Raw genomic sequence first — 18,586 nt, forward strand, 5'->3', positions numbered from 1 at the left:
GATACTGGACAAAGGCCCCAGCAACCTCAGCTCTTGTGTCTCAATAGTCTGGTGTTGGGGACTGATCTACCTCGATGTTCTTTAAGAGTCCCCACACCACAGCCTTCTTTATCTCAAATCCCAAGCATATTACCATGCTCCACACTGATCTTCCCAAATTCCACATCCTCTTTGGTAACTACTGATGCAACGTTCTCATTTAGGACCTCGCCCCCATCCTCCTTCAACAACCATGTGTTCCCTCTTGTATCCTCGAGTGGTCCTACCCTCTCCCAAGTCATCCTCTTACTCTAGATGCATGTGTTCAAATGCCTTAGGATTCTAATTAATCCTATTTGCCAAGGACTTTTCGTAGACCTTCCTGGCTCTCCTAATTTCCTTTTTGAGTTCTTGTATAGCATTTTTATAATTAAGGGCTCTTTGATTTTAGCTTCCTAAACCTTACATACACTTCCTTTTACTTCTTGACTGAATTCACCACCTCTTGATATCTGTTTTCCTTTCTTTGCCACCCTTGTCCTTCTGACCGGAATGTTCCTGTCCTACACTCTGTGCAGGTGGTTTTTACCCTCCACACATCAGCTGTGGACACCCAGAAGCAGCTGTTCCCAATTATCTTTCCCTAGTTAGTGCCGAATACTCATGTAATTTGCCTTTCTTGAATTTAATACTTTCCTGCAAGATCCATACTTGTCTTGTTGCGTACCCCGTAACTGGGTGTCTGACCAGCAGAGAAAGAAGAATCCGTTGGAGTCTGGTGGTACCAAACTAAAGGTGTTTATTAGTAAACTACACAATACAATATCAAAAATGCAAATATACATATAAAACAAGTTAGCAGTAATAAACCTAAAAGTGTAGGAATAATAATAATCAATAATAAACAAGCTCTATCGATGTCTAGGGGTAAATGAATTGTCATAGGAAAGTATAGAGTTCAGTTCATAAATGCTGAGGTGGTTATGGTTGTTGTGTTGAAATCATTAGAGAGAGAGAGAGCGAGTGAGATGTAACAGCAACAGCTGCGGCAGGCAAACCTTTTGTGGCTTTCTTAACCCGTTGTGGTCATGCAGTTATGACCCCTCTGGTCTTAAGCTAGACCGTTCTTCTGTGGTGGACTCGTCACTCTGGCATGAGTGGACACACACACACGTCCCCACCGGCCCTGCTGTAACACTGTGAGCTTTACTGACCGATCTCCTGGTTCGGTCTCCGAAGCCCCCACCTTTCTGTGGGTTCCCAACACTCAGTCATTGTCCACTGATGATTCTGAAGGGTGTCTCTCCAGACCTGTCTTTTATCCCCACTCACGGGGTCTCAGCTATCCATCAACTCTGAATGACCGTGTCCATCAAATCAGGCCACTCCTGCTATCTCCTGAGGAATGTTAACGAGCAAAGTACAGTCCTTGTAGTGGAAGTTAAATAATCCAGGAAGAGTCATAATACAGTAAATCAACAGTCTCTCTTCCCCCTTATCTGTAGCAGATGTTCTTGCCTGGGCTTTATCTCTCTCTCTCTCAATAGCAGCATAGCAACAGCAATGGTTCATAGTTCTCAGGAGGGGGGGAATGGTTAACTCTGCACCCCATTGTCCATCACTCATAACAGTCTCTAGCTATCTTAAAACTGAAGTTGTGATCACTCTTCCCTAACAGTTCTCCCACTGAAAGATCAGTCACCTGGCTGGGTCCATTATGGCCCCTGCTCTGTTTAGACTACTGATTTAAAAAAACCTCCTGGATGCACCTAACAAATATTGCCCCATATAAACTTCTTGTGCTAAGGAGGTCTTTGTGAATTATTGCACCTTTCTAACTTTTGAGTTTTAACATTATAGATCCAAAGGTTGAGCCTTCCATTTTGTTCCATCTGAGTGATTTCTTCTCTAATTAATAGCATAACTCCTGCTGGCCTTCTATCTTTATCTTTTCTAAAACATTGAAACCCTGGAACATTCACTATTCATTTATGCCCCTCACTCAACCAAAAGTCTCTGTAATGGCTACAATTTCATAGTCCCATGTGTTGATCCACGCACTAAGTTCATCACCTACACGTTTAATGCTCCTAGCGTTTAAAATACACACACTTCAACTTGCCCGTCCCATTGTGTCTATTACCTTGCTCCTGCCTGTCCTTCCTGGTCAATCCCTCCACATTCTAACCTGCTGCTCTGATTCACATCCCTTGTCAAATTAGTAACACCAGCAAACCTCCCAACCAGGATGTTATTTCTCCTGTAGTTAAGGAGCAACCCATCCTCCTTGTTCAGGTCACCTAGAAGAGGTTCCAGTGGTCCAGGAGCCTGAGCCCCTGCCACAGCTATTCCTACCCTGACTAGCACGTGGCCTCAGGAATAATTTTCAGCTGTGTTCCTAACTGCCTATACTCCCTGTGTAGGACCTCTTTCCCCGTTTTTCTTTTAGAGATACAGGGTGGACTAGGCCCTGTGAACCACACTGCCCAGCAGCTCCTGACATCCCCGATTTAGCCCTAACCTAATCACAGCACAATTTACAATGACCTCCCTGGTATGCCTTTGGACAGTGGGAGGAAACTGGAGGCCCCAGAGAAAACTCGTGCACTCTACAGGGAGTACGTATAGGGACTCCTTACAGAGGACACTGGGTTTGAACTCCAAATTCTCGATGGCCCGAGCGGTAATAGCATGGTGCCCGTGTCTTTAGCGATGACATGCACCACAACATCTGGCTGCTCAAGTTCTCCGAGAATGTTCTGCAGCCACTGTGAGACATCGCAGGTGGCAACACACCACCCCGGTGCCCCTTTTGCAGCTACAGGATCTCCCATTTGTCCCCCTCTTGCTATCGCTCTGCCTGACTCTACCCTGACCTGCTGGCAGTGGCTGTGCCCTGTTTGGTCATCCATTCCCAGCTGTATCCAAAGTGATGGATGACCGATGGTGCAGACTTGTTGCTGAGGGGAACGGCCACAGGGGCATTCAGCACTTTCTGTAGACGGAAAGAAGTCTGGCATTTAATTTCAGAATAAACTTCCTCTTTATTACAAGCTGACATCAATAGAAGAGTCACTCCCCCTAAAACGAATACTTCCCCATTCAACAATTTCATTATTCTTAAACTACCTCTCATCTACATTCTAACCCCCCCCCCCCCCAATCATCTGTACCGCACTTGTGCTATGTATGCATAGTGGGGTAAGCTTTTGCAGTCTCAAGCTTCAGAACCAATATGCTACGTGAGCTGTGTGCAGTTCCAATTTTACCTTGTGTACTATGTCGAGCTTCCTGGAGGTTTTTTTTGAAGTTTTTGCTAGGGTAGTTACGGGACGTGGGTTCACTTTAGCTTACAGTTTGTGGTTTTGACCAGGTGAGCCTGTTACAGACTTCCACTGCCTGGTACCAACCCTGTAGGTGCTCCCTTTATCTCACATCTTCATGCTCCGTCCCCCTTTCTCTCTCTGCTGTACTCCAGAGTCGTGAATTCACCGTTCCCTACAAGGAGTTTGCCATCGACCGTCTCTACTCCTCATCTATCCTGGTGATCCGTCAGCGAGCTGCTGCCTGAACTGTGGCTGTAAGCACCTCACTTAACTCCTCTATGCTGCAGTCAGCACCCCGGACAATCCTAAGTATATATGACTACAGCGCACGTTCTGCCAGGAGCTGCGGCAGGTACACGGGTAGTCTCCCCGATCTCCCACAGACCACTGTCCTAACTGACCTCCCAGCTACTCTAATGGGAACAATTCTACGAAGAACCTCACCTGTACTCACCTGCTCATGTGCCTATCACCAAAGCCTCAGCACCTGTGTCAGTCGTGGCATTTAAATCCCCAGCATGGATGCACCACTCTAGCCTGTTTCTCTTTTATGTTTAAAAAAAAAACAACTGGGTCAGGAACCCCGGAAGTGAAAAACAACTCCCCAAAAAGCTGCTGGCTCCTCCCTTCTCCTCTGAATGCTGCAAATGGGCAAGCAATCTTCGAGCTGAAAGGATCCAACTCAAGCTGTGGGCAATTGTAGGATCCACATTCAGGAAAGCGAGGGCCCCGCAGTGTAATATAGCTGAATGATTTCGATTAAGAGCTCGGAAAGGTTAGAATGTCATCTTTGTATGAAGAAATTTAAGATTCAATCGCGTATGTTTAAATGGAGATGAGAGTTTAATGAAGCAGAAAATATTCCTTCCGGCTGATGCGATAATGATCTGTGGTCACTGGTCTCTGCACGTGAAGGGCTCAGAACCACTGGCAAGAGCGCTAAAGGGAACATACTAGAAATTCTTTCATTGAGTTGTCAGCATCAACCTCTAAAGTTGAAGTTCGTTTTCAAAAGTCACATTAAAATGGGCATTTTATTGTGGAAGGTTTCTGGTCAAGGAGTGATGTGTGCACAACTGCACATAGGGTCATAGAAAATAACAGCACAGAAACGAGCCCTTCAGCCTGTCTAGTCCATGCTGAACCATTTAAACTGTCTACTCCAACTAACTTGCACCAGGACCGTAGCCCTCTATATCCCTGCCATCCATGTATCTATCCAAACTTCTCTTAGACATTGAAATCGAGCTCGCATGCACTACTTGTGCTGCCAGCTCATTCCACAATCTCACGGCCCTCTGAGTGAAGAAGTTTCCCCTCCTGCTCCCCTTAAACTTCTCACCTTTCACCCTTAACCCATGACCTTTGGTTGTAGTCCCACCCAACTTCAGCGGAAAAAGCCTGCTTACTTTTACCATATCTACATTCCTCATAATTTTGTATACCTCACATAAATCTTCTCTCAATCTTCTATGTTCTACAGAATACAGCCCTAACCTATTCAATCTTTCCTTATAACTCAGGTCATCCAGACCTGGCAACATACTTGTAAATTTTCTCTGTACTCTTTCAACCTTATTTACATCTTTCCTGCAGGTAGGGAACCAAAACTGCACACAATACTCCAAATTAGGCCTCACCAATGTCTTACACGACTTCAACATAACATACACAAAGTACACTGCAGATGCTGTGGTCAAATCAAGACATACAAACAAGCTGGATGAACTTAGCAGGTCGGGCAGCATCCATTGAAATGCTCATTTCAACGGATGCTGCCCGACCTGCTGAGTTCATCCAACTTGTTTGTACATCTTGATTCAACATAACATGCCATCTCCTATACACAGTACATTGATTTATAAAGGGCAATGCGCCAAAAGCTTTCTTTATGACCCTGCTTTTCAAAGAACCAGCACAGCCTGAACAGTCCAGATGTCTGTTTGTCTGCAGTGTTCTTTGATTTCTTAATGTCAAAATTGTGTTTGACATGGAGCAGGATTTCCAGGTGATGATTCCGTTTTCTGATTTGTCTCCAGTACAGTGTAATGAGTCTGGTGTTATCGTTCAGCAAAGAAATTCACAATGATTGTAATGTTTCTGCTGCTGACCACCTCAAACCAGCCATATTTTTCTGCGTTTCAGCAATACTGCCACCAGTAAATTCCAGCACCTCAGCATTTTCCGAAAGCTTAATTTTGCTGACAAGTTAACACGGTGTATGCAAAAGCAGGGTTGAGACATTTTTCATATTAAGTCAGTTATACAGCACAGAAACAGGCTCATTCAGCACAGCTCAACCATACTGACTGTCCACGCAAATCCCATTAGGCCCACATCTCTCCAATGTTCTAAGTGCTTGTCCAGATCTCCCTTAAATGCTGTAATTGTATCTGCTACTACATCTCTTTGGGCAGCTTGTTCCAGATAACTATTATACTCTAGGGAAGCATTGTCAAATCTCTCCCCTCTCACCTTAAACCTCTGCCCTCTCGTTCTAGACTCACCTGTCCAAGGAAAATTACTCTGTTTATCCTTTCAGTGCACTTCTTAATTTTACAGATCTCTACATGGTCAGCTGTAATCTTCAGTAAGGAGAATATTTGCAGATATCTGAAAGTCTCTTCAGTAAATGTCTGTAAGTACATGCAATTTCCATCAAATCGGTGCATCCGTAGGTCTGTGCATTTACACTCAGTGGCCACTTTATTAGGTACAGGAGTGGACCCTGGTGTAGTCTTCTGCTGCTGTGGTCCATCCACTTCAAGGTCCAACATGTTGTAAGTTCTGCACACCGCTGTTGTAACACATGCTTATTTGAGTTACTGTCACCTTCCTGTCAGCTTGGACCAGTCTGGCCATTCTCCTCTGAGCTCTCTTAATAGCAAGGCAGTTTTACCCACAGAACTGTGGCTCACTGGATGGTTTTCGCATCATTCTCTGTAAAGTCTAGAGACTGTTGTGCCTGAAAAATCCCAGGAGACTAGCAGTTTCTGAGATACTCAATTCATCTCGTCTGGCATGTACATGGTCAAAGTCACTTGGATCACATTTCCTCACCATTCTGTTGTTTGTTCTGAGCAACAGCTGAATCTCTTGATCATGTCAGTGTGCTTTTATGCATTGAAATTGGTGCCACATGATTAGTCGATTAGCTATTTGCATTAATGAGCAGGTGCCCCTAATAAACTGGCCACTGGGTGTATATAGTTCTGGACATGGCCATTTCCTCTTTGTGCATTGTCACTTAGCTTAAAGTCCATGAGTGGACCATATGCAATCTAAAGGGAAAATTACAATGAGACATCCTTTTGGCACAGTGCAACTAAACCTTAGTCAAGTCAAGTTTATGGTCATTTAATTATATACACATATACCGTCAAATGAGATGTTTCTCTGAACCAGGATGCAAAGCACACGTAACACATAATAACTTATGAAAATAAGGATGAAATCTACAGATGGATTACACATGAATAAACAAACTAAGGTGAATAAATTAAATATCAGATTAACTAGTGACACTTTGAATACAATGCAGCAGGGAGTTCAGAAGCCTAATGGCCTGGGGGAAGAAACTGTTTCTCATTCTAACCGTTCTTGTTTTTATGCATTGGACTCTCCTGCCTGACGGTAGAAAGTTTAAAGAGGATGCTGGATGGATGGGTGGGATCCTTAATAATACTAAGAGCCCTGCATATGCAGCGCTCCCAATAAATGTCTCTGATGGGTGGTTAGGGTCTGTGATGTCTATGATCCTCTCAACCATTCTCACAGTCCTTTGTAAGGACTTCTGATCCAGTCCAATGTTTGGCTGTTCCCATACCAGATAGAGATGCCACTTGGAAGGGTGCTCTCAACGGTGCTCCTGTAAAATGCAGTTAAGATGGGAGGTGGAGAGTCCCCCAATCTCCTTAGGAAGTGAAGTCCTCCTTGTTCAGGGAGGCGATATTAAGGGACCAGGAGAGGTCCCAGGAACTTGGTGCACTTAAATCTCTCTACAGAGGAGCAATGTATTCACATGACTGGCGTCCTGTCGCACTCACCTCAATAATAAGCAAATGCTTTGAGAGGCTGGTCAAGGACTATATCTGCTGCACACTACCACCCACACTGGAATCCCTCCAGTTCACCTACCGACACAACCATTGATCGATGATGCAATAGCCACAACTCTACACACCTGGAGAAGAAGGTTGCTTATGTGGGAATGCTGTTCTTGGACTACCGTTCGGCATTCAATACCATGATTTCCACCCCCATTCCCGCCTCGACAAGAAGCTCAGAGACCTCGGCCTTCACCCTTGTGCAGCTGGATCCTGGACTTCCTGTCAGGTCACCGGCAGGTGGTAAGCGTGGGCTCCTTCACCTCTGCCCCTCTGACCCTCAACACAGGTGCCCCTCAGGGCTGTGTCCTAAGCCCCCTCCTTTACTCTCTGTATACTCATGATTGTGTCACCACCCACACCTCCAATCTGCTAATTTGCTGATAGTATTACATTGATTGGCCTAATCTCAAATAATAATGAGGTAGCCTACAGAGAAGAAGTAATTACCCTGACACAGTGGTGTCAAGAAAACAACCTCTCCCTCAATGTTGCAAAAACAAAGGAGCTGGTTGTGGATTACATGAGGAACGGAGACAGACCTATTGACATCAATGGATCTGGGGTTGAGAGGGTAAACAGCTTTAAGTTCCTTGGCATCCACATCACTGAGGATCTCACGTGGTCTGTACACACTAGCTGTGTGGTGAAAATGGCACAACAGCACCTCTTTCACCTCAGACAGTTGAGGAAGTTTGGTATGGGCCTCCAAATCCCAAAAACTTTCTACGGGGCACAATTGAGAGCATCCTGACTGGCTGCATCGCTGCCTGGTATGGGAACTGTACTTCCCTCAACTGCAGGATTCTGCAAAGAGTGGTGTGGGCAGCCCAGTGCATCTGTAGATGTGAACTTACCACTATTCAGGACATTTACAAAGGCAGGTGTGTGTAAAGGGCCCGAAGGAGCAATGGGGACCTGAGTCACCCCAACCACAAACTGTTCCAGCTGCTACCATTGGGGAAACGGTACCACAGCATAAAAGCCAGGACCAACAGGCTCTGGGACAGCTTCTTCCACCAGACCATCAGACTGATGAACTCAAGCTGATGTTATTGTATTTATATGTTATATTGACTGCCCTGTTGTACATAATTATAAATTATTATAAATTGCACATTTAGACAGAGACATAACATAAAGAGTTTTACTCCTCGCGTATATGAAGGATGTAAGTAATAAAGTCAATTCAATTCAATACTTAAGCAGTACTTAAAGTTCTCATCCAAGGTGCAGTCAATGTCACTAGCTCAGTATCTCTATTTCCCTCCACCCAACACCAATATGGTGTGCAGAAGAGTATCTCTGAACTTGCAGCATGTTGATCCTTGAAGTGGATGGACAACAGTAGCAGAGGACCACACCAGGTTCCACTCCTGTACCTAATAAAGTGGCTACTGAGCATAAATGCATAGACTTACGGCTGCACCAGTTTGGTGGAAATTCCACGTACTTACAGGTAGTCTTCTATCGATTTCCCAGGGCAACTAGCAAGGAGCAATAGACGCGACAACAAATGTGATAACATTATAACAAAAACCTCAATTAAACCTCTGTTAATTGAGAGTCGAAGTGTCAGGTTCACCATGAAGCTGAATAAAGACCACTCTCTGTTAAAAGCAGAACGTCAGCAATGATCTGTGGGATTGGAAGTGAATGGAGGATCCAAGTTGTGGTCAGCCTGTGTCTAATAATGCAGCTGGTGTGATTCCATTTGCAGACACTCAGTGGCAGCAGTGCCTCTCGATACGCAGAAAGTGGAACAAGATATGCAGAGCATGCAGAAGCAATTTACTTTGGCTCTTAACGATCTTTAAGAGCAGTTGTTTTTCACTAAATTGAAGTACCCATCATAATCTAAACTGGTATCAAGTTTGCATTTTCTTAAAAATAAAGATTTGTGGACAAGTTTATCACTTCTACATAAATGTTGTCCAGTTCATTTAAGAATGTATATTATGCAATTAAGTAAACTGCCTTTGTTGTTTTCATGTGTGATACATGCCAGTTTTCCCAATATATGCCAGAGCCAGTTATGTAATTGGCTCTGTTTAAAGTGAAGGAGGTATTAGCAATGGTATTCATTGATCACACAATAATACTGGGTAATTGTGTGTGTGAGTGTGATTGATTGTTTTGTGACTTGGATTGCTTTCAAATTAAATCTTCATGGGATAAATCATAACTCAGAATACTGGATGAATAGAGATCTGATGTTGAGTAATACAGAGATTCAATATCAAGAAAGTTAATTCTGGACAGCTTTAATACTTCACAAGCTGTTTGAGCTTTTAATAGCAAATGTTTTAAAGTGGACGTGGAGCTCTGGTGCTGTGTACTTGCAAATCATTTCCAGGGTAGCTGGAAATTGCCAGGACATAAGTTAGAGGTGTGGAATGTTAGATGGTTGCTAACGGTAAAGAGTTTGTATGATTGATCTTTGGGACTCTGAACTCTGCTTATATCCCATGTGCCTCTAACCTCCAACCACCCAAAAACCTTTCCCTACTCTTTGGAAAAGAAACATGCCCACAATTAGCTCCTGAATTTCTGATTTCCTATTTAGCCTGCTATCTCTCACATCAATGTGCCACACTTGGCCCACTCTCTGCTCATTGTCAATGGTTCTCTACAAACCATTCACCCTAATTGGCCAATTCAGTGACAACAAAAATGTTCACCCAGTATTTAACTGGCTTGGTTTCCTCGATGTCCTATCTGGCTTGGATATATTGTAATTATTGGCAGCTAAGCTGGTGGCGTTTCTCCAGTACAAGCTAACTTTCTTCCTGGCTTAGCCATCTGTAACAAATAAATGCAGCTTATGGGTTTCTTAGTTTCCATTGGTGCAGCTGCCTCTAATGCAGATTCCACTCAACCAGCGCACTGTCAGCAGCATAATTCCAGCAATGGTTTCTTTCTCTAAAGCAACAACAAATTGCTGTAAAACAGCCGCTGCACTACTAATCAAGATTAATTTTGGAGCAATGATCTTTACAACACTTTAGAGTCTTAGTTATAGAAAAATACAGCATATAAACAGACCCTTCAGCCCATCTAGTCCATTCCATTCTTTTGAGCATTGTGTTTTTATTCTAACTTTGGCTACTGAATAAGAATGACCACAGTTTTATTTTTGTTATAAGACCATTAAGACATAGGAGTAGAATGGGGCCTTTTGGCCCATCAAGACTGCTCTACCATTTCATCATGGCTGATCCCATTCCTTAATGGTTCCAGAAAACTCAGAAGGGAACTGATGGATCAGTTAGCCTGAAGTCAGTGATAGGGAAGATGTTGGAGTTGTTTGTTAAGGTTGTGGATTCAGGGTGCTTGGAGGCACATGATAAAATAGGCCGTAGTCAGCCAGTTTCCTCGAGGGAAAATCTTACCCGTCAAATCTGTTGATGTTGTGTACTTGAATTTTCAGAATGCCTTTGACAAGGTGCCACACATGAGATTGCTTTAACAAGTTACGTGCCCATGGTATTACAGGAAAGGTTCTAGAATGGATAAAGCAGTGGCTGAATGACAGAAGGCCAAGAGTGGGAGTAAAGAGAGCCTTTTCTGGTTGGCTGCCACTGACCAGTGGTGTACCACAGGGGTCCTTGTTGGGCCCAATTCCTTTTACATTACGTGCCAATGATTTGAATGACAGAATTAATGGCTTTGTGACAAAGTTTGCAGACAATACAAAGATAGATGGAGGGTCAGGTAATTTTGAAGAAGTAGAGAGGCTACAGGAGGAATTGGACAGATTAAGAGAATGGGCAAAGGAGTTGCAGGTGGAATACAATGTTGGGAAGTAAATGGTCATGCACCTGGGTGTAAGAAATAAAAGGGTAGACAATTTTCTAAATGGAGAGAAAATACAAAAACAACTGAGGTGCAAAGGGACTTGGGAGTCCTTGTTCAGGATTCTCTGAAGGGTAAATTGCAAGCTGAGTCTGTGGTGAGGAAGGCAAATGTGATATTAGCATTCTTTTCTAGAGGATTGGAATATAAAAGCAAGGATGAAGTGTTGAGGCCTCACTTGGAGTATTGTGAGCAGTTTTTGGGCCCCTTGTCTTAGAAAGGACATTCTGAAACTTCAGTGGTTTCAAAGGAGGTTCATGAAGATCATTCCTGGATTTCACCCCTTGTCACATGAAGAACGTTTGGCTCTGGGGCTGTTTTCAATAGTATTCAGAAGAATGAGGGGTGACCTAATTGAAACTTATTGAATGGCAAAAGGCTTTGAAAGGGTGAATGTGGGGAGGATGTTTCTTATGATAGGTGAGTCTAAGACACAAGCCTCCGAATAGAGGGGCGTCCTTTTAGAATGGAGATGAGGAAGAATTTCTTTAGCCAGAGAGTGGTGAATCTGTGGAATTCATTAGAGGCCAAGTTTTTACATATACTTAAGACAGAAGTTGATAGATTCTTGATTGGTCAGGGCATGAATGGATGCTGGGAGAAGGCAAAAGATTGGGGCTGAGAGGAAAAATTGATCAGCCATGATAAAATGGCAGAGCAGACTCGATGGACCAAATGGCCTACTTCTACTCCTACTGTATATCGTGTGGTCTTAACCCCATTCTTGTGGAAGAAAGTATTTTTTGCTTGTAATCAGACTGACAGATTCAGGATCCTTGAAAAGGGTAATATTTTCAATATAATTACAGAAAAGGTTACTCAACTTACCTAAATGTATCCATCCAGCTAGGTCCCAGTATCCCCTAGCATTTTTCTGAATTTCTTAAATCATTGTGGAATTGTTATGTGGCCTATTTCATATGATATCATTCAAGCTGTCCTAACTTTAGCCCAGTAATTCATTACAGTCCTTTGAATTCATTTTCATTTGTTCTAGACTCCAATTTAATGTCATGTTATAAGACTATTTTTTACACAACTGAACTACTTTGAATACAATTTGAAGTTCAAAGTAAGTTTCATTATCAGAGTAACTATGCATCACCAAATACAACCCTGAGATTCTTTATCCTGCAGGATCAATAAACGATCAAGTTGAGCAGAGAAGACAACAAACTGTGCAAATGCAAATATAAATAAATAGCAAGAACATGAAAAACAAGATAAAGAATCCTTAAAGTGAGATCATTTGTTGTAGGAACATCTCAATAGATGAGTGTAGTTATTCTCTTTTGTTCAAGAGCCTGATGGTTGAGGGGTAGTAACTGTTCTTGAACCTGGTGGTGCGAGTCCTGAGGCTCCTGTACCTTTAGCTTGATGGCAGCAGTGAGATAAACGATAGCCTGGCTGGTGGGGATCTTTGATGATGGATGCCACCTTCTTACAACAGTGTTTCATATAGATATGCTCAATGGTTGGGAGGGATAAACTCAATGCGCCTATATCACCAGAAGAAATATCTTTTGCAATTTCTGCACTGTCCTCGGGGAAATCTCCTGGACCTGATGGGTTCCCTGTAGAATTTTATAAATCATTCTCTTCACCTCTTTCTCCTCAGTTACTTTCAGTATTATCTGACTCGTTTAATTACGGCAAATTGCCACCCTCTTTCAATGAGGCATCTATTATTCTTCTTTTAAAAAAGGGCAAAGACCCGACAGAGTGTTCCTCGTACAGGCCGATCTCTCTGCTCAATGTTGATGTAAAGATCTTAGCTAAAGTGTTGGCTCATAGATTAGAAACCATTATTCCCTCCATTATCTCTGATGACCAAACAGGCTTTATTAAAAACCGTCTCCCTTTTTTTAACATTCAGCGTCTATTTAATATTTTATACTCAGCTCCAACTGGGACTCCTGAATGTGTTATCTCCCTTGATGCGGAGAAAGCATAGAGTGGAACTACCTTTTTGCAGTCTTAGAAATGGTTGGGAGGGACTTACCCTTGATGTACTGGGCCAAAACCACTACCTTTTGTAGGACTTTCCATTCAAAGACATTGGTTTTCCCACACTAGGCAATTATGCAGCCAGTCAGTACACTCTCCAGTACGCATCAATAGAAGTTTGTCAAAGTTTTTGAATCTCCCCAAACTCTTGAGGAAGTAGAGGCGCTGTTGTGCTTTCTTTGCAATTACATTTATATGATGGGTCCAGGACAAGTCCTCTGAGATAGTGACACCCAGGAATTTAAAGTTACTGACCCTCTCCACCTCTGATGCTCCGATGAGGACTGGCTCACGAACCTCTGGTTTCCTTCTCCTGAAGCCAACAATCAGCTCCTTGGTCTTGCTGACATTGAGTGAGAGGTTGTTGTTACGACACCACTCAGCCAGATTTTCAATCTCCCTCCTGTATGCTGATTCACCACCAGCTTTGACACAGCCCACAACAGTGGTGTCATCAGCAAACTTGAATATGGTGCTGGAGCTGGACTGAGCCACACCATCTTAGGTGTAAAACGAATAGGACAGGTAGCTTATCACCCAGCCCTGTGCCGCAAGTGTTTCCTATGATAAAGTTCACGTTTTCCAGTTTTTTATGAAGTCCTGATGTTAGCCAGAAATCTATGGATTCCTTGCTAAATAACTCTAGATGAGATATATTACTATAAGCATTAGCGATGATAAGGAAAATCCGTAAGACATGGGCACAGAATTGGGTTATTCCGCTAATCAAGCCTGCTCCATCATTTGATCATGGCTATTTATTTTTCCTCTAAGCCTCATTCTCCTGCCTTCTTCCCATAAACATTGATGCCTTTATTAAAAAAAAACATATCAACCTTCACTTTAAGTATTGTATAGGTTTCAGTAGGTACATTTAATGTCAGAGAAATGTATACAATATACATACGGAAATTCTTTTTCTTTGCAAACATCCACAAAAGCAGAGTGCCCCAAAGAATGAACAATTTTTAAATGTTAGAACCCCAAAGCCCCCCCAGCTCCCCCTCTCACACATAAGCAGCAGCAAACTCCCTCCCCCACCAGGAAAAAAATCATCTGTACCCTCTACCGAGCACTCAAGCGTGCAGCAAAGTATTAATACTTACAGACGCAGTACCCCAAAGACTACTCGTTCACCCAGTATTGGACATCTTTATTTTTAAAAATATGGGGTCCAGAACTGTTTGCGATACTCCATATGTGGTCTGACCAAAGTCTCATAAAACCTCAGCATTACTTCCCTGCTTTTATATTCTAGTCTTCTTGAAATGAATAGTAACGTTGAATAAGCTTTCCTAACTACTGATTCAGCCGGCAAGTTAACCTTTTGGAAATCCTGCCCCAGAATTCCCAACTCCCTTTGCACCCCCACTGGGGCTTTAAGCAAACTCTGGACACTAGAGTATGTGGGCAGTGCGGTAGAGTAACAGTTAGCGCACTGCTTTCCTGTGTCGGCTGTAAGACTATGGCTCCATTCCCTCCACTGCCTGTAAGGAGTTCTCTCCCTGACCATGCCGGTTGACCCCTGGGTGCTCCAGTTTCCTCCAACGTTCCAAAGGCATACAACAATGGTTGTGAGCTTGCCACATTGGATCTAGATGTGTGGTGACACTTGCAGGTTGTCCAGCACAATCCTCACTAATTTGATTTGAGGCACGTAATGCATTTCACTTTGTTTCAATGTACGTGTGGCAAACAAAGCTCCATCCTCAAACCTTTTGAGCCTAGTTTAAGCAATTACCTGCCATATCAGCATGGTATTCAAAGTGGCCTGTTCATCACAACTTCAGGTTGTGTAACGCTTGCACTAGAATGGAACTGAGAATACGTTGATGCTGGAGTGGTAGAAACTTAAAAGGATTTGCTGCGTAGTTCATTATTCTCAGTACTACCATTGGGTAGGAGATACAGGTGCCTGAACACCCATACTCAGCATTTTAGGAACAACTTCCCCTCTGCCATCAGACTTTTGCACGGTCCATGAACTTGATACTCCTCTTTTCCACAATTTATTTATTTGAAATTATAGTAATTTTTATGTCTTGCACTGTACTGCTGCCACAAAACAACACATTTCACAGCATATGGCATAATGAACCTGATTCTGATTCTGTCATTTAACTTTGTGAATTCAAACTTCTGTACAGCTGAAGTCTCAACCCTTAAACAGGTAACTGCCTCTTTAAAAATATTTATCATTGGACATTTAGAGACCATTAAAAATCATCTCTTTAATATATTAATATATAAAATTTATTTGAAAGATTAAAGTGTTAATATATATGCAAAATACACAGCATATGTAAGTTGTATTCAGATAGTTATACAGTAATAGCCAGCTGCCATCTGAATGTCTTCCTCATTAAAGATGCTTCATTTAAGTACTTTAACAGCAAAAAGAGTTCGAAGAATAATTACCCCTTTTCTCCCTTCTGAACTTTCCACAATCTAGTTGTACATAATCGTCTCAACTTAAGTCTAAAAATAAGTCTGCTGTTAAAATGATTCTGGTCATCAACAAGGACTTTCAAGGATACAAAAAATATACTTGTGTAAAATCAGAGGTGGCCTCTCAAATTGAGATTAAGGGCAGTGAAGCATGTTCCCTGTTTCAAAGTGACTGAACTTATTAACTTAAAATAAATGCATCAAACAGGAAGTCTATAAAATGCAAGTTCAAATGAGAATAAATCTAGAGATATAAAACTGGAGCATATTCATCTTCAAAAATATGTTAAATTAAGATAAATCTTGATTTAAGTAAATCAAGCTGATTCCAATGCATTAATTGCACTCTGCATTGAGGTTATGTGACAGTGTTTTAAAGTACTCTCATCCAGTGCCAAAGTACTTTTGCAAAATTGTTATTCTGTCATTTTCTATTTTCAGTGCACATTTGTTGAACATAGTTGGTTTCACAAAGCTTGCAATGTTGTGGTTTCGTAAGAGGCCACAAAGAGATTTGATGTGGGATTTACAATTAATGGCATCCCATCTGACATTTGTGGCCTTATATTTCCAACTGATCTATATCCTGCTGAATCCCTTGACAACCATCCTAGCAAACCACAACTCCACCATTTTGTGTTGACTTCAACTTTACCACCTATCACATACAACTGATATTGTTTGGAGTAACCATTAAAATAAAAATCACTTGAAGTATGAATACATTTTTCAGTTCTCTTTGGCAAGCAAACTCTGATTGCCTTCAGGAAATGAAAGCAACGCCAATCAAAATGTTGCTATGAATTTGAAGAGTTTGATATGGAGAGTTGTGAAGTGTTGCGCTTTGGGAGATCAAATGTAAGAGGAAAGTGTGCAGTAACTGGTATGACCTTTGGGTGCATTGACGTACAGAGGGATCTTGGGGTGCAAGTCTGTAGCCCCTTGGAAGTGGCGATACAAGTACAAATACACAAAAAACTGACATGCCTGACCTGCCTTTATTGGTTGTAGCACTGAGTGTAAAGGGTATGAAGCCATGTTGCAGTAATACAAGTTCAGAAAGATGATAGGGGGCAACATGATAGATCTGGAGAGAATGTTCCCCCTGGTTAATAAGTGTAGAGTTGGGGTTCGTTCTCAAAGCATAGGACATTTAGAGTTAAGATGAGGAGAAATTTCTTCACATAAAGGATAGTGAGCTTTTGGGATTCTCCAGCCCAATGCCCTCTGCAGGGTCAGTAATTACATTTAATTTATCGTCAAATGTTTGGTTCTAAAGAATTGAGGAATTACGGAGCTAGGATAGGAATGTGAGGTTTGGGCAATAGAAGATCAGCCATGGTTTTCTGAAAAGCCTTCTCCTACTCCTATTTGCATGTATGACTGATTACTAATCAGAATGTTTTTTGTGCTTTTTATATATTTCAGGTTGTAAGAAGATTTCTACACTGATGTCATTTGGTAATAGGAACCTCCTGCCTTCCTAATGGCTCCAAATTCTCCTGACGTTGTTGGCGTTATCCCAGGGTTTCTTGACAGTGGACAATATCAAGTTGTTTTCTGGGGCCTGTTTACCTTTGCTTGTGCCTTTTTGGTCATGACTGTTTTCATTTTCTTGTGCAGTAGCTGCAACGGGTAAGATAAATTAATTTTAACAAACAAAATAAAGTGTATCCTTTCCTATTCTACTAAATCATGCATTACCCAGTTTTCAGTCGGTCCTCAGAACCCAATAAGCAGCTTTTCCTCTGTTTAATGTAACATTCGTGTAACTTTCCAGATATCGGTGCCTGTCACTGGGTCAGTACACAGGATGAGAACCAAAATATAATTCAAGGATGTGGGAAGTGGCTGAAGGAACAGGCTTCAGAGTGGGATTGAAGGATGGGAAGATCAGGAAAGAAAGGGAAGTGTGAAACCTGATAACCCTTCTATGGACCAAAGAGTTTAGTATCCTAGATGGTATGGATAATGCTTTGGGATTTGCAAATGAGTGAGTTTGTTATGTGCTATGTCATATGACATGGACAATGATGGTCTTTTCACAACCATAATTGTTCTTGGCAAATTTTTCTACAGAAGTGGTTTGCCATTGCCTCCTTTTTGGCAGTGTCTTTAGAAAACGGGTGACCCCAGCCACTATCAATACTTTTCAGAGATTGTCTGCCTGTTGCCAATGGTCTCATAACCAGGTCTTGTGTATGCACCAGCTGCTCATTCAACCACCCACCATCTGCTCCTGGGGCTTCATGTGACCCTGATCGGGGGGCTAAGTAGGTGCTACACCTTGCCCAAGAGTGACTTGCAAGCTAGCAGATGGAAGGAGCGCTTACATACCTCCTCTGGATAGAGCTGTATCTCCACCTCACCACCCAATTATAGATTACCAATGGTGAAAGTTATAATGTGTACCAGCTCCTTTTGTTTCAAGTCGCCAACTTGGGTTTTGATCCGTTTTATCTTTGCCACTCAAAGAGACTATTTCTGCTCACACAGTTCATTGCTGTATCTATTCCTTTTACTAAGTATGTATGGTTTAAAAGCGTGCCTATGGGAAAATTGATGTGCTCAGTGGCTCTTTGGCCCATCTTTGCCCACGTCCCTGCAAGGCACCAGAAGCCCATGGTGCCTTTTCACTTGTACTCCAACAGGAGTCATCATCTTTGAGAAGAGGAAAGAAAAGTTGAGATGCTGATATTTCAGGAATGCCTGTTTGCCAGCTGACTACTGGAAAGTATTCATGTACCAATTATTATTTTATCAGTGAGTAATGATACTTAACGGAATGTTACAGTACAGGCTCTTCAGTCCACAATATTGTGCCAACCTTTGAGCTAACTCTAAGATTAATCTAGCCTTTCCCTC

General features: G+C 42.3%; 1 protein-coding gene across 4 annotated transcripts in view; it reads left to right on the top strand.

The window, feature by feature from the left end:
* The window catches only part of pag1 (phosphoprotein membrane anchor with glycosphingolipid microdomains 1), a 151,990-nt gene that overhangs the window by 96,912 nt on the left and 36,492 nt on the right, over window positions 1–18,586 (top strand). For all 4 annotated transcript variants that reach the window (XM_073039784.1, XM_073039794.1, XM_073039776.1 and 1 more), the window contains one exon: window positions 17,150–17,356. In XM_073039784.1, the coding sequence (XP_072895885.1) occupies window positions 17,208–17,356 (149 nt within the window). In that variant the 5' untranslated portion in view covers window positions 17,150–17,207. The remainder of the gene's footprint in view (window positions 1–17,149; window positions 17,357–18,586) is intronic.

The sequence above is a fragment of the Hemitrygon akajei genome, chromosome 1 (genome assembly GCF_048418815.1).
Source record: "Hemitrygon akajei chromosome 1, sHemAka1.3, whole genome shotgun sequence".
Classification (NCBI taxonomy): Eukaryota; Metazoa; Chordata; class Chondrichthyes; order Myliobatiformes; family Dasyatidae; genus Hemitrygon; species Hemitrygon akajei.